General features: G+C 39.0%; 1 protein-coding gene across 3 annotated transcripts in view; it reads right to left on the bottom strand.

Moving 5' to 3' along the window:
- Nucleotides 1-19,729, bottom strand: part of nej (nejire) — a 75,582-nt gene extending 55,853 nt beyond the window's left edge. For 2 of the 3 annotated variants that reach the window (XM_065219268.1, XM_065219270.1), the window contains exons 1-2: nt 18,042-19,729; nt 56-321 (exon numbers count right to left, since the gene is read on the bottom strand). In XM_065219268.1, coding sequence (XP_065075340.1) covers nt 56-321; nt 18,042-18,099 — 324 coding nt within the window. In that variant the 5' untranslated portion in view covers nt 18,100-19,729. The remainder of the gene's footprint in view (nt 1-55; nt 322-18,041) is intronic. The other variant, XM_065219271.1, reaches the window with a different exon arrangement.
- Between the last annotated feature and the right edge of the window lie 4,279 nt (nt 19,730-24,008).

Genomic DNA, 24,008 nt, shown 5'->3' with positions numbered 1-24,008 from the left:
TCACTTCAGAATTCAACCAACCTCCGATGGAATGGAGCCGGGATAGGCCACTTACCTGCTGCTGCATGATATGGTGCAGTTGTTGTTGTTGCTGCTGCTGTTGCTGTTGTTGCTGTTGGTGCAGCTGCTGTTGTTGCCGCAGCGCCATCTGCTGGGCCATGTTGGACGTTCCTCCGGGGTCGTCGCCGCCGTTCATTTGAGGCCCCGGACCCGGTCCGGGTGGTTTGTTGCCTCCGGCCAGCGAATCGACCCACGTATTGTCGCCCATCAGCTCGTCCGGGAGGTGGCTCTCCAGGTCGAACATCTGGTCGAGGATCACTTCTGAAACGAGGGGCGGGAGAGGTAAGGGGAATGATTAGTTAAATATTCTTGGAAGTCTCGGAATTATATGGAAATTATTAATCGATTGAGCTCGATTTTTTTTAGAAAACAATGAGATCTACGAATTGCAATTTTGTTCGAAGATTGCATGACAAAATTATTATTAAGATTATAAGGCTAGATCAGTTTTTCACATTCTTTAACTTAGCGATTTTTTTAACTTCAAATATTACTCTTATTTCGAAGATCTGACTAAAAAAAGTCATGGATCTTGGACTTGGATAACATTTTAGGATTTTGGCATTATGAAGCAATTGGCTAGCGAGATATGATGAGAATGCCAAATGAGTTTTGAGGTTAGTTGAAGAGGGAATCTAGTGATAGTTTTAAAGGAACTCTGGAGAAATTCTAATGGAATTTAATTAATTTCAGGTAATTTTGAGAAATGTTAAGGGCTATTATTATGGGGGTGATGAATGCACGGCAAATTAATCTGACTAATATTTAAGTCCCGTTCACTCAAATTTGAAAAAACGTAGGTCACTCAGAATGAGAAAATTGTGACATTTACTCATCTATGAGTGACCAACGTGTTTGCGAATTTGCGTGAACGAGACTCAAATATGAGTCAGATTCATCTGCCGTGTATAACTCCGGGGAACTCTAAAGCAAATCGAATATAAAATCAGGGAGTATTCTAATGGAAATCGGAGCCTCTTTCCTTAAAAGCGAATTACAGGGTGGCCACTAAAGTTAGGAAATTAAAATCCAGGTTTTTCCGAGGAGGGGCGACTCTATCTACGAGCCAAAAAAATGGTTTTTGCTGTGGTAAAAGATACAAGTAGATGCGAGAAATGAAAGAGGGTTTTTCGTATTGATTGATTCGCTGGGGTGAGATTTTTCGAGCCTCTAGAATTGAGATTTAGATGTGTCGCTCCCCTCGGTTTTTTCCAGGTTCTTCTCGGTAGGCCCATCATAGTCATAAATATGGCAAAAAGAAATACTCCAAGGATTTAGACTTAGCGGCGCCGGTGGTGTAGTGGTAAGCGTGATTACCTCTCACCCCAGCAGACCCGGGTTCAATCCCAGTCGGCGCCGCCGGGATGTTCTGAGGCATAACATCTCTAATCACGCCTTCCTTCGGAAGAGAAGTAAAGCTGTTGGTCCTCGGTTCATGAGTTGATGGGTCGATAGGTAGGGTCCAGGTGTGGGAGCTGCCTCCCTGGCGTCATAGGTGGCATTGACAAATATCAAATATGACGTAATTATCAAGATCTCAGATACAAAAAAAAATCTTCGCTTGGACAAAATTTTAAGATATTCCAGAAGTTGCAGGTTAATTTGAGAAGAATTTCAAGAAAATTGAAAGGAGCATTAAAGGCAAATTCCAAGGTAGTTCTGAAGAGACCAGTGCCCAAAACATTCAGGCTCAATGAATCATTTTCATATGATATACTCATCATTCACTGCCTCGTGAGAGTCTGAATGATTGGGAAGTAAACGAGTCACTGACAACAGAGCACTCAGTCAGCACGTTTATTCTTCCGTGATGGTACCCAATCCTTGTTTTGAATGACTGAGCTACATTTTGTTATGGAAAAATGCCTCAATTACATGTTGTGTGAGCGAAAGCAAGCGGGCTGAGTCGCCTGTTCGTGAGTGACTGAATGTTTTTGTTGGCTCTTTCATTGCCTCGTCCTTGACCGTTTGGTACATACGGTCTGGATAGAACAGTTCTTTCACACTCAACCTAAGCAGTCAATAATTTTACGCTTCGGAAGAAACTATTACGGGGATTGTGAGCAAAATTCCAGGGAATTCTAGAGCAATTCAAAGTGATTTTTGAGCTAAAGTTCCTAGCTATGATTGGGAAGAATGTTCCAAAAGAATTAAAGAATAGTTGAAAAAAATTCTAAGGGATTCTCTCAAAGGATTTTAAGAATAATTTCAAGGGAATTCTGAGAAACAAATTCATGGAAGTCCAACATAGTTTTGTGACGATACTATGGGAAACCTCGGTTGAATTCCAGGAGCAGGAGAATCCTGATAATAGTTCCTGTATGATTATAAGAATTTAAAAAAAAATCTGAGGTGAATTTTCATGGAATTCCGATAAGAATTCCGAAATAAGGAATGGAGAAGTTTTCTAAATTCTATGACATGAAAAGTTCACAAGGTTCTAAAACTTATACAGCTATTAAAACTGTTGGACATAGGGCATCAACAAACTTTTGAGATATCGAAGTTAACCAAACCTCAAAAGTGTCTGAGCTATCGAATTTTCTTAAAATTCTCACCAGTGTCTGTTTTTATCATTTACCATCACACGTGAGGAGTACTGTTTCAACCCAGTGTAGATGAGCGGCGTCCATTTTGAATATCTTCGCTGTGGCGTACGAGCGAAGCGAACAAATGTGTTCATTATACATCAAAGAATACGCGTTTGTTGATATTCACCAGCGCTTAATTATCCAATCCAAAATTGTCAAAACCAGAAGCGATCCTCAAACTAATTTTGGGCAAAATCATTATTTTGAATATTGTTGGCCAGCCTAAAACCTCGATATTATCATCAATTCAGCATGAGACAATAATTTTCCATCGATATGTGCGTAAATACCAACACAACACGTTCTACAGTGCTATATGGTGGTGTAATATTAAAATAATAATTTTGCTTTTGATCCTCAAAATCATCCCCACCAAGATGAAGACGAATATTAATATTGACAACTGCACAGACGATAATGAATATCTTGCCACGTATGGCAAACCAGCGTTGCCAGATTATTTTCATGGTGATCGGTATCAAATGATTAAAAATCGGTATTTATCGGTATTCACTATTAATTAATTGTATATTTTTTTTCAAACTTTTGAACTAAAATCGAACTTTCCATGTAAGTCAGAAAAAAATTCTGGCAAATATTTCAATTTGTCTTTTAGAGGTACCGACAAAACTTCCAGACGAAGAATAAGGAAGAGATGTCGGAAAATATCCGATAGGGATCTCAAATATTGAGAAACTTCTTGAATTTTTTTTGAAACTTATGGAAAAATCCAGAAGCCAGACAAGTGTGGAAATCGGAAGTCAAGCGAAGCTCGGAAAAACCTTAAAATAAATCGAAAAAAACCCACGGAGAGTGACGTATAGAGAAACTTCCACACGGCGAATGAGAACGACCCAAATTTGAGTTTAGTTCATTCATAATCGCCAAAAGTGCAGGAACTCAGCGATGAGTAAATTTGCCTCATATTTTCCCAGGATTTTCCAGGGAAAAATTACCGAATTTGAGAAAAGTAAAGATTGGATTCACTTAGTCTACTGGTACTACTCCGAGACTGAATAAAATTTTCGTCAATTTCCTCATTTTCCGGCAGATTTTTGTAGGTTTTCCACAGGAAACCATGAGACAAATTTTACTCATCGCTGAGTTCCTGCACTTTTGGCGATTATAAGTGAACTAAACTCAAATTTGGGTCGTTATCATTCGCCGTGCAGAGGAAAACGAAAGAAACTTCTGGTAGAACTCGATGGATACATCCGGTAGAACTTTAATTTAATCCTGGAGAAGACGGAAGAAACTTCCAGGAGACACTGGGAGAAACTTCCTAAGGTAGATTGGAAGAAACTTCTGGAAAAGTCGAACGCCAGGCTTACGGAACAGTCGAAAGATACTTTAAGGAGCAGATGCAGCAATTTTCAGATTCATAAAACATCCCTGAAAACCCCACAATGTCCCTGAAGCTTTCGCAACATTCCTGAATTGTACTTCGGACTATCCCATAATTCCTCGAAACTCCTTGAAAGTTCTTGCAATTTTCCTAAAGTTAATGGGGCTGTTTTGAAGTTCTCTAATCATCCTCGAAGTACTCGAAACTTCCCTAATTATTATGAAATTACCCCGTATCTTCTTTAGCGCTTTCATTTTTTTTTAAATTAATGAACAGCAGCATTGAAGTTCTCTGATCTCCTCGATTTTTTAATTTTTTTAAAGTTCTGCCGATAAAAAACACAGAACTTTCCTTATAATGTTCTCACAATTTTCTACTGTTCATGTAACTTCCCTTACGTTTCCAAAATTTTAATGGACCTCTCGAAACTTTACTGAAGTTTCTCGGAACTCATTTAAAGGTTCAGAAATTTCCTTGAATTTATATGCCCTGATATTCTCAGAGCTTCCCTAAAGTTATCTCAATTCTCCTGAAATAAACGGAACTATCCTGAAAACCATTCAATTTCTTTGAAGTTCTTTGGACTTTTGAAGTTTCCAAAATATACTTCAGTTTCCTTAAGTTTATTGAAGTTCTCTGGGCTTTCCTGAGATTCCCGGGTTCTCGAATTTGAACAGAAGTTAATGAAACTGTCTTAAATTTATAGGAACCTACCCAAAATTCCGAACTATTCTGAAAAGTTCCTGTAGTTTTCCTGAAGCTTCCAAGGGAAGTTGAAATAGGTTTCCGGAAGGAATCGGAAAATAACTTACAGGGTAAGGTGGACGGAAATTACTAGGGAAATTTGGAAGAAACTTCAAAGGAAAGATGAAAGAAATTTCAGGAAGTTCAAAAATTAACGTTTTTTTTTTTTTTTTTTTTTTTAATTGGGTATCAAGCTGGAGCTGCGTGACAGCTTAGTTTTCAAGACTTGACCCATTTGAATAAATTTTGCTTCTATCTTTGACAATACAGCAGAAGGACCAGCCTATGTTGGCCGCTTGAACACTGTATTCCGTATGTATTGTTTCAAGATAGTTATAGAAAAAATGCTGTGACGTGTGCGCGTAGATACGTCCGCGTAGTAAACCGATTGAATAAGTAAATCCGTTTCGAACGAAATATCTAAATTATGTAAGTTGCGAAATCCGCGCGAATTCCGAAAGCCGTGCGAGACAACCGAAGCGAGAAAAAAAGGCTTATTATCATTTAAAGAGTGCCACCAAAATAAATGTGATAGCCTATGTTGGCAAGTTGATTAATTTTGGTTTCCTCCATAGATATTCTACTTATTTAACTATTATAACTATCTACTATATATATAGTAGATATTCTACTTATTTAACTATTTTATTATACTATAGCTTTGTTTCAATTTAGTTATTTTACCGCACGTATCATTCATTTAAAGATTTCGCGACCGTACCGAACAAATTCTATACTACAGAAGCTCAAAAAAACTTTTGGTGAGCTCTACCGCATTGCGAATCACTTCTGCGTAAGCTCCGTAGACGTAAGCGCGTTGATTCCGACAGCCGCGAAAAAAAAAATATCAAAAAGGACTCTACGTTTAGATTAACGCGTAGAACATGGTGAAACCTGATATATCGGAATTTCTGGGATACTAAAGTTTCAAGTTACTGACCCAAGGAATCCGGAAACTCTCAGGAACCATGTGTCTTCTATTGATTGGGGTCTCAAATTTCTCAACAACTGTTACCTTATTCAAAAACGGAGTCAAATATCGATTTAGGAAAAAAAAATCACAATCTGTTTCCCTATAATTGTTCACAGAGGACACTGCAGTGCAAAACATGTCTGGTACCTCTATATATTCATTTAGATTATTATTCGAAGTCCCTCCTTTTTTACACATTCTGCACACAAAATCTCACCCCTCACCGAATTTCCCGTCGATTTTTATGAATGGGGCGGGGCATAAAGTATTTTTTGCTCAGAATATGTAAAAAAGGAGGGACTTCAAATGTTAAACTAAATGCATATATAGAGGTACCAGACATGTTTTGTAGTGTCATGTACTCTATTATGTAATCTGTGTAAGGGAAATCACAAGTCGAGTGTCATCCAAATACATGGCATTTTGAGAGATTGGGGTCGTGAGAGCAAATTTTCTCTCTCAAATTTCAATTTTTTGGCTCTCTGGGGACTGGTAGTAAAACAAGTAAAACTGTATCGTATGGGAAAAAAAATCATTTTTATTTAATTGTAGGTTGTTTAACAATCAGTGGCGGTTCCTTAACCTCAATCTACCTGTGCACCAACTCTCAAAACATAAACAATTATCAAAATGTTGCTTGTAATAGATAGATATTGAGTAAACTAGAAGATTAAGTGTATTTTTCAACCGATTCGAGTATGAATATGGCATTAAATCTGGTTTTGAAAGTTGGTGCACAGGTAAAAAGTGAGGTTACGCGACGCCACTGTTAACAATAATTTCCGGGAAAAAACTGAACGACAAAGTCCCTGACTAATTTATTTTATAGTCGCTATATTCATAGTCTGGCGGATAGAATCTCGAGAACCAATTGAGCTGTCAAATAGCGGAACCAATCGAGCAAATCACAACCAACAACATAAAAGAGCACATCAGCTATTGCGAACAAAACTTCAGAAACCCTTTTCTCGTGACTCAAGGCTCGCCTACGCAAACTAACATTATCTTTGGGTTGGGGAAAGTTTCCCCTATCCGATGATGCTGGTAATTTGCGTTCGATTGGCGAGGAAAGAATAATCAAAGTTTTGTTTTTAAAAGTTGATAGTACCTTTTCAATTGTTGGTCTACAATATATTGAACTGGTTCCGCTTTGATCGATCGAAATTCTATCCGCCAGACTACAAATATAGCGACTATAATTTCTTTAGGTTGTCGTTCACTATTTTTGACCTGAATATGCACCGATGGCGAATTATTCCCTCTTCTCTCAAATTATATATGGGGATTTTTATCACTTCCTACCAGCGGAACAGCGCCATCTCTGTGGAACATGGCCGGACGATATGATTAATTAAAAGAACTAAATGCTCTTCACATTTGTTCTGTGAACAAGCGGTCCTACGTCAAGCTTCCGTTCGTGCCCCTAGCCACAGATCCTTCTGTTTTATTTGTCACTGAAGATTAATCCACTGTGGATCTATGAAGTTCAAAGTGTGAATGAAAATAACGAGAAAAATTAAATGCTTTAATTTTAAAATTCATTCTTTTCTTTTTAATATATTCTTCGTAAGAAAATTATTAAATTCTCTGAGACTTCCAGGTATTTTAAGGACAAATAAAATGACGAACAAATAGTAATTTCCATTCTTTTATGATCCTGAATTTGATTCTGCGTTCAAGATCTTTAAATATATATAGGTAGATAACTTTGATAATTCGCTAAGAACTTTTCACAGAATTTCTTCAGAATGATCTCAAGAACTCCCTTTCTCTTAAACTTAGAGGCAAATATCAGAATTAAAGGGGACATTTTTTTACGATCGATGAGGAGATGATACTAAAGATTTAATAGTTCCATTATAGTACGGGAGTGTGAAATGTGTATATAGAAAGTAGAAAGCGAGCAAAGGACAATTTTGAGGAAGGTACGAATCGGGTAGAGCATCTCCTTTACCAAGCTCATCCGTTAATGAGGGATGGTGAGAGGTGTTTCCCCCTGCCACCACTGGCAAAAGGGATGATCGCCGATTTGCTCATGTACCTCCGATGTGGGGAAACATTTATATCGATTGTTTCACACTTAAGTCGCCATCTGACGTAAACAACTACCCGATTCGTAGCATGCTCAAATTTGTCCTTTGTTCGCTTTCTACTTTGTATATACAATGTTCACACTGCCGTACTATAACAGAACTATCAACTCAATAATTTAATCTCCTCATGTATCGTCTATCACTTTAAGTCTGATATTTGACGTTAAGCATCTCCGACTATGTAACTCGTTAAATTCACGCATGAAGTGATAACACGTGATTAGTTAAAGTAGATTATTTTCGATGTTTTTATTGATTTTTCTACGAACTCCCTGAAGGCTCCTTCCATAAATCCATTTTAAATTTATTTGAATTCTCCTTAGAATTTCCATGCAATTAACCAAAGAAATTTCATAAATTTCTGCTAAGAATAATCTTGGACTTCTCCCCTGCATTCAATTGGAAATTCAACTCGTATTCTCCTTAGAATTCCCATAGTATTTCCCCAGAATTCTCAAAATCCATCACAGAATAACTTTGAAACTCTTCTCAGAATTTGATTCCATTGGAATTCTTCTCGGAATTTAGTTTGAACTCTTTAGAATTCTCTTGGAAATATCTTCAGAAATCACCCCAGAATTCTTTTAGAACTATCCGCAGAGACCATTTTTGGAGTTCACGGGATTTACATGGAATTTTCAGCAGAGCTCTTTTAAGCAAAATTTCAGAACTAATTTTGAATTCTTATTAGAATTGGACCTAGAATCTTCATCCAATCATCATAGAATTCTTCTCAGAACTCTCGTTAAAATGCACTCTCAATTATATTGGAATTATTTCCAAAATTGTTTCGGAGCTGAATGTTGCGTCTCTAATAATTTAAACAATAACCAAAAGCGATGCTATATAGGTAAACCTGGCTTAAGATTTGAGCGGATATGAAGAAATCGGTCCTCAGAGCACTTAATTTTACATTAGATTTTCGTAGTCTGTACTTTGGTATTTTTCTCTGGTATATCTTGGTGTCATCCCTAGAATCCTTTACAATTCTCTTAAAATTTACTTTGAATTCTTTAAAGTTCTTAATCATCCTTGAAAGACTATTGAAAATCTGTCACAGACAAATAACTTTGGAAAGTTTCCAAGGTTTACAATTTATTTTTTGGGAAAGGAGGTATATTTTCCCCGATGATTTTTAATTAAAATTGAAGGCATTTCCCAATAGTTTTCCTAGTGTTCTAACGTTTAGAACTACTCAACTTAAACATTTCGTTGATATTTTTAAATTTCACTCTATTTTAGTAGTGAAAAGTGACTTTTTGGTATAACAAGTGACTGTTTAGTAACTGGCTTCAAAATAGTGACCAAATCACTAAGAAGTGACCTGCTACCTGTCCTGTACCCTGGATTTTGGCTTTATTTTTTTTTAACAGGATCTTGAAAAACAAATCTATAATTAAATCATCTTGATACTCTTGGAACTCTTTACATGGTTTCTTAAGTATTTTCTGATGAATTTCCTTCGAATCATCCTTAGAGTTCATCTTAACTGTATTCCCTTACAATTTGCTCCATAATATTCTTGAACCTGCAAATCTTCCCGAAGATCACTGAAAGAATTCTCTTAAAATTATTAAAAATTCTTGCAGCATTATTTGGAAATCTCCTGGCAAAATCTCCTGAAAATTCAATTGGACTACTCCTCGACCTCTCTCTAGAAATTCCCATGCAATTATCCTCGGAATTCCATTTCACATCTGCTCCGAATTCTCGTGGAATGATCCCATAGGTTCTTTGAAATCTTCCTCTGAATTCTTTTGGAGCTCTCCTTTGAATTCTTAAAAACATATCGCTGGAATTACCATGGAATGCATCTCTAGGAATTCCCTTGAAACTCCTCTTTGGATTTCCTTGGAATTTTCCTCAAACATTAGATGCAGCATGGTCACTGAATTTAAGAAATTAAATCACCGGTTTCATATAAGCTACATAAGGTAAATGGGCCTCCCTTAGCTCAGTCGGTAAAGGCGCAGCTACAAAGCAAGACCATGCTGGAGGTGGCTGGGTTCGATTCCCGGTTCGGTGTAGGATTTTTTCGGGTTGGCAGGGCTGGTAGTGCTGATGCGATATAATAGTAGTGGCTTTAGTGACTAAAATTACGGAAATAGTGACTTGTAAAAATTTAATAAGTAACCATTTATATGGTAACTTAGAAATTCAAATACGGCTCTTAAGCTTAAACTTAAAATCAAAATTTCATAAATTCCTCTCATTTAATCGAATCTCACAACGGAATCTCCTGTGAAGAGCATTTGAAGTGATTTCAATAATTTACTTTTGCTTATGATGACTAGCAAATAGTAATTCCCATTTTTTTACGATCTTGAAGTTGATTCTGCGTTCGAAATCTTTAGAACTTTGATATATCTAGATAGATAACTTTGATAATTCACTTAGAACTTTTCATAGAATTTCTTCAGAATGATCTCGAGAACTTTTTTCAGAATAATTCCCCTTCTCTTAAATTCGAGGCAAATAAGCTTTTCAAAAAAAAAAATATTGCATTCTTGAAATTCTTTGTAGAACAATCAACAAAATTCTTGGAAATAGATTATTCTCGTAGTTGGAAATGCTTAACATCAAATATCAGAATTAAAGTGGACATTTTATACGATAGATGAGGAGATGATAGCAAAGAGTTGATAGTTCCGGCAGTGTGAAATTTGTGTATAGAAAGTAGAAAGCGAACAAAGAGCGAATCAGGTAGATCATCTTCTTTACCAAGCTCATCCGTTGTGCAGAAACAGTTCTATCGATTGTTTCACACGTAAACGTAACGTGACGTAAACAACTACTCGATTCGTATTTTCCTCAAAATTGTTCTTTGCTCGCTTTCTACTTTGTATATACAATTTTCACACTGCCGTACTATAACTCCTCATCTATCGTATGAAATGTCCACGTTAAGTCTGATATTTGACGTTAAGTATCTCCGACTGTGCAAATCGTTAAATTCACGCATGGAGTAATAACACATGATTAGTTAAAGTAGGTTACTTTCGATTTTTTATTGATTCTTCAAGGAACTCTCTGAAGACTCCTTCCATAAATGCATTTTAAATTAATTTGAATTCTCCTTAAAATTCCCATGCAAGTAACCACAGAAATTACATAAATTTCTGCTTATAATAATCTTGGACTTCTCCTCTGCATTAAATTGAAAATTCAATTCGTATTCTCCGTAGAATTCCCATAGTATTTTCTCAGAGTTCTCAAAACAAAAATCCAACACAGAATAACTTTGAAACTCTTCTCAGAATTCCTTTGAGATTGAATTGAATTTGAATTGAGAATTAAATGTGCGGTGGTGGCAAGATCAAAGCAGGGGGAGGGGGGTTGAGGGGCTAGTTGGAAATTATGAGATCCTTGTCGAATGCCTTCGTCTTCCACCTCCGCTTGCTTACTTTCGTTTTCCACATTGCCGTAGGTATCCGTTGGCCAAAGCTGTACCTAATCGCCTGATGGTCACTATGTAATGGAGATATACTATTGGCCCGCTATCGCCTTTTTGTAAGCTGGGAATCTGAAACTTCCCGTCTTATGACCGTTTCCGTCCTCCTTTCTGCAGAGCATGCACCTCGGTTGCTTCATACAGTCTTTAGCAACGTGCCCCTTCTCTCCGCATTTCCTGCACAGCTCCGATCTATCAGGGTCTTTGCAGTTTCTCGCCTGGTGACCAAAGTTCATGCACTTAAAGTATCTCTCCATTTGCTTGGTAACCCGAGAGATAGCTTTCAGGGGGCATACTGACCACTAGACTGATGCAAAATTCTAAATTTTCGCTCCACAGAGCTCAAACGGTTCCAAATTGGACCCTGATTAGCCTCCCAAAATTTGAACTCATTTAGTGAGAAACTGACTTGGCACAAAGCATTTGAAGTTTATATGGGAATTACTATGGAGAAACCATAATTTTGGTTCATATCGATCTCAAAATTCACCAGTTCATTCTACTTTAGAAAATGATAGCTGAGCCTGTTGAAAATTTTTTCAGTTACAACTTTGTTCAAGACCACTTTTCGATCAAATGTAAGGAACAAAAATTATTAATGATTCAAGTCACTGATGTCTTATGATTATGCTCAATCATCTGTTCAGCAGGCAACATTGGTGTTTCTGAGGCGTTGAATAGGACACAAAAATCATGGCTACTATGTAACACTGCAGAATACAGTGTTGCTCACAATACAGTTGCTTAATCTTGCCATAAGATTATCAATCTCTTAAACAATTAATAACTATTTAATTTAACCTTTGACTGAAAAACGATTATCTGCAAAGTTGTAGCTGATAAAAATTCCCACAAGAATAGCAATAGAATTTGTTAACAGTGCAATATGGAAAAAGGCTAAAAAACAATGAACAAAAAGTTTTGTTTTCCCATTGTAATTTCCATATAAACTTCAAATGGTTTGTGCCAAGTCAATTTCTTATCAAATGAGTTTAAACTTTCGGAGGCTAATCAGGACCTGATTTGAAGCCGTTTGAACACTGTGGAGCGAAAATTTTTCGACGAATTCCTTGAAGGCTGAACTCCTCACCGACGAGTCCTTCTTCAGCTCGAAGAGCATCTCGCCTTTCTGGGTGCGCCTGGTTTTCACCACGTTCTCGCCTAGTTGCTTCAACTCCGGATCCTCTCTCACTTTCCGGAGGAGTGCTGCGTATGTCGTTTTGTCTTTCGCCTCGATAACCAGAGCGTCGCCCTTACTTCTCTCCCTACGATGCCTGGGGTTTTCCTTCTTCTTGACTTCCTTCTTCCGTCTTCTTCTTCTTCTCTTTCTCTTCATTCTTCTTTTCCTTCTTCCTTTGTTCCTCTTCCTTCAGTTTTTTCCTCTTCTCCTTCTGGTTTTCGACTTAACGCCAATCACTGTCTTCTCCATCTTCTTGCTCCTTGTCCCCGTATTCGTCGTCCTTGTGTTTTTGGGGTCCTCTTCGTCTCATGGCGTTTCCCTATCTCTTTTCTCCGGACCTGGGTTAGTTGGTCCCTTCAGCGTCTCCTGCGCTTCAGCCAGCATTGCATTCTCCTTGGCCTCAAGCAGAGCCTTTTCGGCCGCTTCAGCTCTTCTTCTCCATTCTTGCAGTTCCCGATCTGCCACAGTTATGCCGGATTTGATGATCGTCGCTAGTAGCTTGACCTCCTTGTGTATGTTGTTATTATCCTTCACGAACACATAGAGTTCATCGATCTTCCTCCTAACCTCCGTCATTTTGGTTCTCCCAAGCTGCAATTCTTGCTGTTTGCCACTGCTGGATTTCGGTGTGAATATTTGGCATGGCACCGCACCTAGCTGCTCTCTTTGGGGTCCATGCTGTTCCACTTGGGGTATGCTACTACTGGAACTCGCTGTGTCACCTGGTTTGACGCTGGTGATCTCTGCAGCTTTCCGCTTCTTGCGAACACGTTCGCTCCTCCGTTTTCACTGTCTGGCGTGTTGCCGTCGTCCTTCATATTTTTTTTTGTTTTTTTCTCCATTCTGATGGGTTCCCCCTCCGGGCTATCTCCACTCTTTGTATGTAGTCTCCTATCGTGATCCCATGGTTATCTATGCAAGCAGGGAAGCCATGCTATGGTTGACACGGTCCTTCATGGGGGCCGTTTTCAGAGCCAAATAGGCGTAAGTCAGTAATGTTACATCTGAGCCTACTACTCACCAATCACCAATTGGTGACGAGTTTTGAACGTATCCGGAGGCCTGCCAAAGTTTTACCGGGACAGGGACAGCCGCACTATTAGCCCACTCGCCATATTTCAAGAAGGTGTCACCCTTCTTGGGAGCAGAATAGCACGGCTGTTTGAGTGTATGTATGTGTGTGTGTGTGTGTGTGTGTGTGTGTGTGTGTGAAAATCTTTACAAATTTCATTCAGAGAATTTTAATATGGCGTCCATGGGACATATGCAAGTCTTTATTATGCACTATGTATTATTATTGTTGTTCTTCCAGAAAATTTAACCACATATGCATTGAGTGGCCATTCAATTCTTACCTAAGTCCATTTATGCAACCGCCCCCCCTCCACACCATCAATGTAAGAATGTCTTTTCTTATATGACACTTACAAAAAGTTTGAAATTCCAGCTCCCCCCGCCCCTTTAAATGGGCTCGTATATATTGAATGATTCCTAAAACATAAATCTTGCATTATCAAACAGCATTTGAAGATATTTTGTTAAAAAATTAAGCGAAAAAAAAAATGTCCCGATTTTGTCAGTGTCCCGTTTTTTTTAGCCCTAAATTCATCATGGGGCGACTAAAACGGGGCATTACTGTATTTCCAAACTTGTTTCGGAGCTGAATTTTGCGTCTCTAATAATTTAAACAATATTCAAAAGCGACGCTCGTATGTGTTAAGCCAAGTTTAACTATATAGGTAATCCTGGCTTAAGATTTAAGCGGAGATGAAGAAATTGGTCCTCAGAGCAGTTAATTTTACATGAGATTTTCGTCGTCTGTACTTTGATATTCTTTTCTGATATATCTTGGTGTCATCCCTAGAATCCTTTAAAATTCTCTTAAAGTTTACTTTGGATTTTTTAAAGTTCTTAATCATCCTTGAAAGACTTTTGAAAATCTATCACAGACAAATACCTTTGGTATGTTTCCAATGTTCACAATTTATTTTCTGGGAAGGAGGTATATTTTCCCCTATTTTTAATAGAAATTGAAGGCATTTCCCAATAGTTTTCCTGGTGTTCTAACGTTTTACGGTTCACTGGTCACCCTGGTTAAACTTTGCAATTTTTTTAACAGTTTTGTATATCTTGAAAAAACTACTTCAGACTTTCTTAGTGCTAAGTACTCAATTTAAATATTTTGTTGATATTCTAAATTTTACTCTATTTTAGTAGTGAAAAAGTGACTTTAGTGACTATTTTTAGGGAAATAGTGACTTTAGTGACTTTTTTGTGTAAAAAGTGACTTTTTAGTGACTGGCTTCAAAATAGTGACCGTCACTAAAAAGTGACCTGCTACAAGACTTGGGTTGGAAAATTTCTCGACTTTCCTTGGCATAGAGTATGATTGTACTTGCCACAAAATTATACTGATGCAAAAATGGTATGATCGATTCTCTTCATCGACTTTCTTTTTTGATAGGCACAGCTTTATAAACAGATTTGGCGCTATTTCTGCCACATAGTTTAATAAGGGAGGTTCTCATCTGGCATCCAGAATGGCACACGAATCAAGGAATGTGTTTGCAGCTAAATCGATCATAGTCACTTACACCCCTTTCCTTCTCATCCTCTCAATTAATAACTGTGGAAGTGCTAATAGCGAATTCGTTTCTTTTTCAGTTCCAACCTGGATCGGGTATCAAGATTGCTCAGGTTGAGGTTTCACACTTCGTCCGATAATAAACGAATTCGCTTTAAGTTGAGAGCACGGAATACGCTAATAAGCTATAAGCTTGAAATGTGAAGAAGAAGAAGACATACGGTAAAAATAATTGTGACATTTTGTTCTATAATTTAAATAAATTAGTATTCATATGATCGAAAATTTAAAAATTTGTGTCTCAGTATTTTTAAATTTGACCTGATTACATGTAAGTTTTTCGAAGTCCAGGTGGATCGTTGCACCGGATGATAAATTGAACTTGGAAATTTATTACGAAAAACAAAAAAAGATCCATGTAAAATCATTGGAACCTCGGACTGAAAAATTTCGATATTTTGAGACTAGACTAGTTTTTCACATTCTTGAACTTTACCAGACCCCACAAAATATAAAATTTGAGAAGATGTTCCAGGTAATTTTCAGAAGTGTTTCAAGAAATTTTTAAGAAGCAATCAAGATAAATTCCAAGATAGCTCTGAAGAGACTATTACGGGGATTGTGAGGCAAAATCCAGGAAAATCTAGAGCAATTCGAAGAGATTGTTGAGCAAATTTCCAAAGAATTCTGAGAAGCATTCCAGAAAGATCCAGAAAAATGTTACAAGCGAATTTCGAGAAGAATTTTAAAGAAATCGAATTCTCAGAATAATAGAAAGGAAATTCTCTCAAGGGATTTTAAGAAGAATTCTGAGAAACAATCCCAAAGAATTCTGCTGTAAATTCCAAAATAATTTTGAGACAATACTTTGGGAAACCTCAGGTGAATTCCTAGAGCAGGAGAATCCTGAGAATATTTCCTAAATGATTATGGTAAGAATTTCAAAAAAATTGCGAGGAAAACTTTTATGTAATTCTGAGGAGAATGCCGTGGTAAGGAATGGAGAAGTTTTCTAGATTCTGTGACACGAAAAGCTCTCAAGGTTCTTAAACCAACAAAGTTAGGCTATCAAACAACTTTTGATGTATCGAAATTAACCAAAACTCAAATGTATGTGAATTAGATTTTTTTTTTTAGGATTCTCATTGCAATCATTTATAAAAATTGAGAAGGTCTTTTACTAGACAAATTTATTAAACTATGAGACAATTAATTTTTGGTATCTCGTACTAAGAGAAAGTAAAGAACTTCGAGAATGAAATATTCAATGTATTGAACTTTTTTTATTAATACAATTCGGTTAATAAAGACAAAACTAAACATATTTTAAGGTACAAATCAAATTTGCGGTTGAATTTCGTTCGAGTATTCCATCAATTTGCTTCTGGAATTATTTTCAGAATTTTAAATGAATTAATTTCATGATTTTTTCTCCGTTGCATGGAATTCAACTCACAAGTTTGAAGTTCTCCTAGGTTCTCCTCACAAATCCCTTCGAATTTTCCTCAAAATGCGTTTAGCATTCAAGTTAAAACTTGGGATCCTTTACCAAATTATTTTGAAGATCTCCCTTAATTGTGCGCAGCTTTAATTGCAATTCTCCTTAGCATAACCCCCTCGAGTATTCCCCGAAAACTCCCAGAGGAATTGTGCTCTGGATTCCTTTTCTTCCTCAGAATTTTCATAGATTTCTCCTTTGAATTGCGTTGCAGTTCTCCTAGGAATTATCTTAAAATAATCCTCAGAATTCTCTTCCAATCTTTCCTCAGAATTTCTAATTCAGGGTTTCTTGTTTCTTGGAACTCTACTCGAAACTTCAAAAAGCAGATTTCACTTGATGTTTTCCTCACAATAATTCTTCCCAGAACTCTCTTGGAATAGGTTCCCGAAAAATTATCATCATGTTCTTTATGCAATTAATTAATTCAATGTTATGATCCTTGAACATTTTGCAGGATTTTTTTTAATTTATTTATGTCCAACATCATAAATATTTGTCCTCATCCCAGGAAGGCAAGTATAATTATTTTTAAATCCAGTATTTAAAAAAAATGTTCAAGTTTAAAATCTGTGAAAAATACCTAGGCTCCAGAACCTGCAAACAAATCCACTGAAGTTTAAAATTAATGTTGTTACTGGAGATAAATCTGCTCCGATGATCTATTATTGATTGTATTACAAAATGCATATATTTATTTAAAAATTCCCTGAGAATTCCAGGTTTTTCAAGGAAAAGTAGAATTCCCTGAGGATTACAGGGTTTCCAATCATGTTAAAACTGATTTTGGCTAAATTTATAAGATCCTTACACTTTGTGATCGCATTCTCCGAAAATACCCATGCATTGTGGGTTGCGAGTTAATACGACTTCTTGAACAGCGGATCTCCATCAACACAAGAATGCTAGAAGAAACAGATGCGTTTTTTCAATCTCTATGAAATGCATTCAAATTCACAATATTCCTCAATCCACTGAGAGACGGCTGCTTTTCCGAACTACGACTCAAAAACGTTATCAACGAGATTTTGAAAAAAAAAAATCTCCCTGTCCCACCATCCTAAGCCTCGACCATCAACATCAACATCCAATCACAATCTGAGGCACTTGAGCTCCATGCGAATGAACACCGCGAAGGAACTCACTCTCCCATTTCCCCTCCAAAACTCGCACCGTGCTCGTGCTCTCGCACACAACCTGTTCAAGCTGCGCGTGCGAGTGTATGAGTGCAATGTCGGCTGCTTCTGTGCTGCTGCGACTATCAACACAAAACAGGTGAGCGCGAGCGAATCGCTCCATCTCCCGTTCATTCCACTCCCCGAGAGCGTGTTAAAACACACGTCGCCTTTTTCGCTCGCGCTCGCGCTCGCACTCACACTCACACTCCCACAGGCAGATCAGCAATCACAGGAGCGCAACCAGAAAGACGTCCGTCCGATCGGGAACGGGAACCGAACTAATCGAGCTGCTCCTCCATCCATCAAGGACCAACTTCGAACAGGAAAACAATCTGGAAACTTACCGGACGCATCTCGCATCTTGGCCCGCTTCAGCGGTGGTTCCTCCATGTGATCGGCCATTGTTTACCACCGCGCGCGACACGATACAACTAAAACAAGAAAAAAAAATGCACTTGCGCTCCTCCGTTTAGATCGAAAAAAAAAACACTACTCTCGAACACTCCCGAAGAGATTAATCCTTTGGATTGCGCTTCCTTCGAGCACACAGTTTTGTTAGACCAAAATTTACTTCTGCTGTTCACTACGACCGCCAATACTCGGTTTCACTTTCCTCTTTCCACAACGAAAAACAACGCACTCTTTCACTGTCTCTGCTTTCATCTTTTCTGGCATTCTGATGGTTGATACTATTTTCTTCCGCTGCTAGTACTAGAACACTACCGTTGTTGTCGCCGCGGCTCGAATCGATCGAAAAACATGCACAATATAAACACTGACTGTGACGACGACGACGACGACGGCGATCGGCCCCAAACGGTGTAAACAACAAGCTGGTGGAAAGAACGTCACAATCCGCCTGTAAATATTTCGCAGTGGACATTACTGTTAAAAAATAATTATCAGTGTTGTTGCTCTGTTAACCAAACGCGCCTGGCCTTTTTTTTTGTTTGTTTATTCGCGAATTATTTTGGCGCTGTCACTTTTTGACAGCGATTGCTTCTGCTGCTGCGAGCGAGCGATCCACCACTGGGAGACAAAAACGTAAACACACGCGCGCACTGATTGATCCGGGTGGAATCGGAACTGCTTTTCCGCCCCGGACCGAAATGACGATAGATTTAAAGAATTTTCTTCTTGGTGGCCCTCCGGCGAACGTACACACTGAATGGCCACATCTTCGGGGCCCTACCCCGGGGAACCGCACTCTTGAGTCTTATTTATTAGGACGTACGTGATCCGGCAATGATAACGATTTTCCTTTCACTCCGATCCGAGACAACACTGCTGTTTGCGAACTTGGGCTTCCAAAAGTCACTGGATGGAAATTGAAAAATTTTCTGATCCGGAAATTTTCCCGAAAATACACACAATTTGTCCACGGCCAATTTTTAACTCCGCAAAAATGTTTCCCTCAAAATGCGCGACTCTCTCGACTGCTTTTCGATTTCTATGCTGCTGCTGCTGCTTTCGTCGTATTTCTCTTCACCGTCGACGTCGCAGTCTTCGGAAGTGGCCCGATGTGCGTCCGACATCGGTGAGCGCTCACACAGCACAAGCAATGGTGTCGGTCCAGTGTCGACGAGAAGAAAATTAGGTACAAAATTTCGATCGCGATTTTTCGGAAATTTTACTACCGGACCTACCCCCGGAACTGGCCTTAAACGGTCGGGGATGCCGGCGCGCGTCGATTGAACCCGGCCCAGACCCACCTAGTGCCACTCCGGGACGCCAAATCGGCCACGGAACGTCCAGCGAAAAAACCTTTCCACCAAACCAAAGTCGCGAACAAGTCAAAATGGCGGCTGTTTGATGAGGCGAACGAACAACACACACTCTTCCTTCTGCTGCTGTGGTGCTGTGCTGGGGCCTGTGCTCTAGCTGCTGCCTGCCTGAATCGTCGCTGCTGTGACACACAAGAGTCTCTGGCACACACAAGGAGGAGCGCTGCTTTTGCTTTTGGCTGGCTGCGGATTCGCTCTCACTCACTATACTGACTGACCGAATCGACTGCCTGCTTTTGCTTGCCGTGCTGCTGCGTTTTGCTTCACCAACTTCTCTCACCGTGCTCTCTCTCCGTCGACTCCTCGCTGTCGCTCTCCCCCGATCGGCCCATCGCACACGGGAAAAATCGACCAACACTGCGCGATTTGGTCGAAAAGAAGAAAAAGTTTGTTCACGTGACGCGTCGACCGCGGACGACCCTCGACTCGAGCTGACGAACGCGTGACGGCGCCACTGGCCGCCACCTCAATCGATCAACATTTTCTTCGACGTCGACCGTCGTGCAAGAGCGAGAGACTGTACCCGCAGGAAGTTTCTGGACGAATCGACCAATGCGAAATTTTTACCCCACTGCATCCCCCGAAGCAGTTCCATTTCACCGGAAATTTACCACCCCGTTCAGTGGACACACTTCCTAGCAACCGACCGGAATGACAATCGCACTTTTCCGACGGTAGCAATCGAATCGGATGGGCCGTCGTCCAGAGCTCGCAGATGGGGCACACCCTCTCGAAATCGATATGGTCAAAAAGTTTGTGCGATTTCGTCGACCACTCGACGAGGAGAGTGCAGCGCGCAGTTCGTCGAGAGTCGATCCGATAAGCGACAGACGTGGAACAGTGGGTAAAGTTGGAATTGAATGGTGGTCAAAATTGGAAGCCGGTTCGAAGCGGACGTTGGCGATGCGTGGCGCGTGGTGTTTTGTAATTTTGTATGAAAATGATCATGTTAGTGGGCCCCGTTATGGTAACCATGTATAAGAATGTTGCTTTCTTTCAACCCTTTATAAGATATCGAGATAATAAGTTCTTTTAGATGATAATGTTGCGCTGATTATTATTTTTAACGTACAGCACGAGAGTAAAATAAAGTATCGCGTGTGGGGTTTTCCGGTGTCCAATTTGACCGACAAGCCAACAATATCATAATCATAAATATTATGCAAGTAGTTCCAGTTCGACCTTCTCTAATTTTTAATAAATTTTGTATAATTGTTAGTTATTGCAAATCATTTACATTTTTGCAAAAATGCGGTCATTTTGGATTGAAATTTTTCAATACATTGTAGCACGAAAACGTCACTTCTAGTCGAAATGACGGTCACCTGGGTAGAATTGAAAGTTTTTGGTTCTTTTTGGTAGAAAGTTAGGTAGCATTCAAAACAAAAATCTATCAACTCTCAACTCAAAAATTGTCCGCTCTCTAGTTTTAAAAGCTGAAACTTTCAGAATGAATTGTAGTAGGTACAGTCAAATTAAAAAAGTTGCAGTGTTGAAATTAAAAGTGGATTATTCTGATTTCAAAATATACTCTCAACAGGAAATGTGGTGTACAGTCGAAATTCGCTGGTTGGGCCACCACCTCGGCCCTAGTAACGAATTCGATTAGTTAGTTGGGTCAACTGACAGAAGCTCGGACAGAAGGCTAAAATTTATCCGGCGGTGTACGCATCTTTTGTTGTGGTTGAGAAGATTACACTAAAAGCGGATTCAATCACAGCGGATTGAAACCAGTTGCTTGAAACTGACAAAACATATTATGTGCTCAATTTTTGTTCATGTTTAATTTTAGAATATACAATAAAACTCAAACGTTTCAGGTAAATTTCAAATGTTGCAAATGTTGAATTTTGACTGTAGTTAATATGACATGGGCTATTATAAATGGGAAACGATACTTAAGGCCCAAGCGCAATGACAGCGGAAGTGGAACGGCAGCGGCAGCAGAAAAGCCCGATCTGAATAAGCCTACTTGTCGGATTGAACACTAGTTAGAACCAAATCGACTTCGGTTAGGCATCTTGATGTCATTTGTGATAACTGTCAAAGTTTCCGTTTCCGTTCCGCTTCCGCCCACATTGCGTTTGGGCCTTTAGGGCATATAACCACTGCGAGCTTTAATTCTAATTCAAACAGCAATCTTACTTCAAATTTACATACGTCGCATCGGTGATAAGGTCATAGTTGTTACGCTTCACCGCCATCAAAACATATCCATCGTTGCCCCAGTGTTTGAACCAGGAGTTCTTGATTAGCCAGTAATCTTCTACTTTGAGTTTTCCGCATTTAAACGCCACCACTGCATTGATCCAATCCATCCAAATTGTTCTTGCATTCCGGTTTGTAGTAAACTCCATTTGCTTAGTAGCTGAAAGGCTTGTGACCAGCATCGATAGCAATCGATAGCCCTAGGAAGCCTACATTTTGAATTTAAATGTGAACCGAGAAGTGAATTGCTGGTCTGAGTTCCTCTACACACTTAAATTTTTTCGCCGAGAGCATTTTGCTGATATAGGGGAAATGGATGTAATGTCAGCCTAAATGCCCCTAATTTGGGCCCATATATAAATTCAAGAATCGACTAAATTTTCAATAGCAACCAAAATTATCCATAAGTACCGTCCCAATGACGCGTTCATCTAGATAAAATTGATAAATAGCAGTGATGGGCCCAATCTTAGATCCATAGGCCAACATCAGAGCCATTTCCCTTATCAGCTAACAAACAGATATTTTGCAGAGATATCAGCAAAAATAAATGCCGAGGTAATCGGCTGCTGGAGATTTTACCGAGCTAGATTAAGTATGTAGTATATTAAATTAGAGTCGAGATTAGAGTATGTTTCTGAAATACACAGTCACGTACACGTACTATAATGTTGTGAACAATTTCAATGACAGCTATCCAGCAGTGCTCCCATTTTATTTCATGAACAATCCGATGCCTACGAAATTGTTCCGAAGGTGTGCCAATGGAGGTGCCCAAGCTGTGCCGAATATATGCTGAGTGACTTACTCCTTGCTACAATTACAATTACAATATGGTGCCCTACTAGTGAAATTCGATTTTGACCCGATGGTCTAACGCAACGCCATTCTTGGCCGTTAGAGACATTCCGTTTGAAGTCCCCATTTGGACTTTATCCAGCGGAACAACCACAGGAGATCCATTGTTTCGGCAGATGCGGTGAGCTTATCTGTGGACGATGGCTTCCAATGCAGATCGGAATGTTTGTGGAACACATTCCAATTTTCTCTTTTCGCAGTTCACAGTTCACGTGAAATGAAATCGATCAGTTTACACCTCCGGTGAAGTGAAAATCTGACAGATACACAGCAACAGTATCTGACAGATACACAGCTAGCACCAACAATCAATACGAAACTAACGATTTTAAATTGGCTCACCACTTTAGTAGCCTATTGGTCCCAAGCAAACGATTAACGTACCCTATTCTAGTTGAAATTCTATTACTACACTATGTTTGTTTTGATTCACTATGAAAGTTTGACAGATAACATCAGGGGTGTGTGGATTCATGCAGGGGTGAGTGAAATGGGACTGCTTGGGACCGTTGTTCTGGTACTGAGTGAGCCAAAAATAATAATGATTTTCTTCGGGACCCAGTGGTCTTAGAGTTACCTCTATGCTAGCACCATCTATCATCCACATTCCCAAGCATTGTTTTGCAACCGGAGCATCCCTCGTTCATGCAATTTTTTCACTAGTTGCTTTTCCCTCGTTCGGTCAACGCGTCAGCTGTGTTGAATAAAAACAAAACAAATGGAAGTCAGTGATGTCGGGTCTACGAAATTTTCCGTATATCTATAGAATTGATTGAATTCTGCAGAAATACGGATCCATAGGAAAAATTCACAGAAACTAAGCCTTTTTTTTAGGGATTTGTTTTGTTTGTTTATTGTGCTTTTTCTTTTGTTGGAAACAAGTTTTTAAACGAGGTAATGCATCACTTTTTAGTGCCCTTTCTAAATGTAGATGTGTCAATGTAATATGTATCAATCAATGATATTCATGGTGAAGTATTGACCATCAATAACTGGTAAAAGTTGATAGAATATTACAGTCATCAACATGATTTGTTCTCGAATTCTGTGTACATCGTACAACGTAATGATAGGAACGGAATGACTAATGTGCAGCAGTTTTGATGTAATATTCAACAACTTTTTTTTTGTATTCGTCAGGTGTGGTATGTGCATAGAGGTAACTCTAAGACTACCCGCATAAACAATAACCATAAGATGCGCCTAACCACCAATTCGGGATATCATCCCAATTTTATGTGGTGGTATGGTCACACCATCTAAGATATCGTCAGTATATGGTACACGTTTATTAGGGTAGAAGGTCCCGAAATAATGTGTTCAATTTTTTGGCTCAGCTCTGGTACACTCTTCGGTCCCAAGCTAATCGATTCACCCCTCGAAACATAGGAAAAACCAATAACCCCTCATTTTATCTGTCAAACTTTCATAGCGAATCAAAACAAACATTGCGTAGTACTA

The sequence above is a fragment of the Ochlerotatus camptorhynchus genome, unplaced genomic scaffold (genome assembly GCF_037179485.1).
Source record: "Ochlerotatus camptorhynchus isolate MF236.1 unplaced genomic scaffold, CSIRO-AGI_Acam_v1.1 ptg000102l, whole genome shotgun sequence".
NCBI lineage: Eukaryota > Metazoa > Arthropoda > Insecta > Diptera > Culicidae > Ochlerotatus > Ochlerotatus camptorhynchus.
This window is presented reverse-complemented; position numbering and strand designations above follow the sequence as displayed.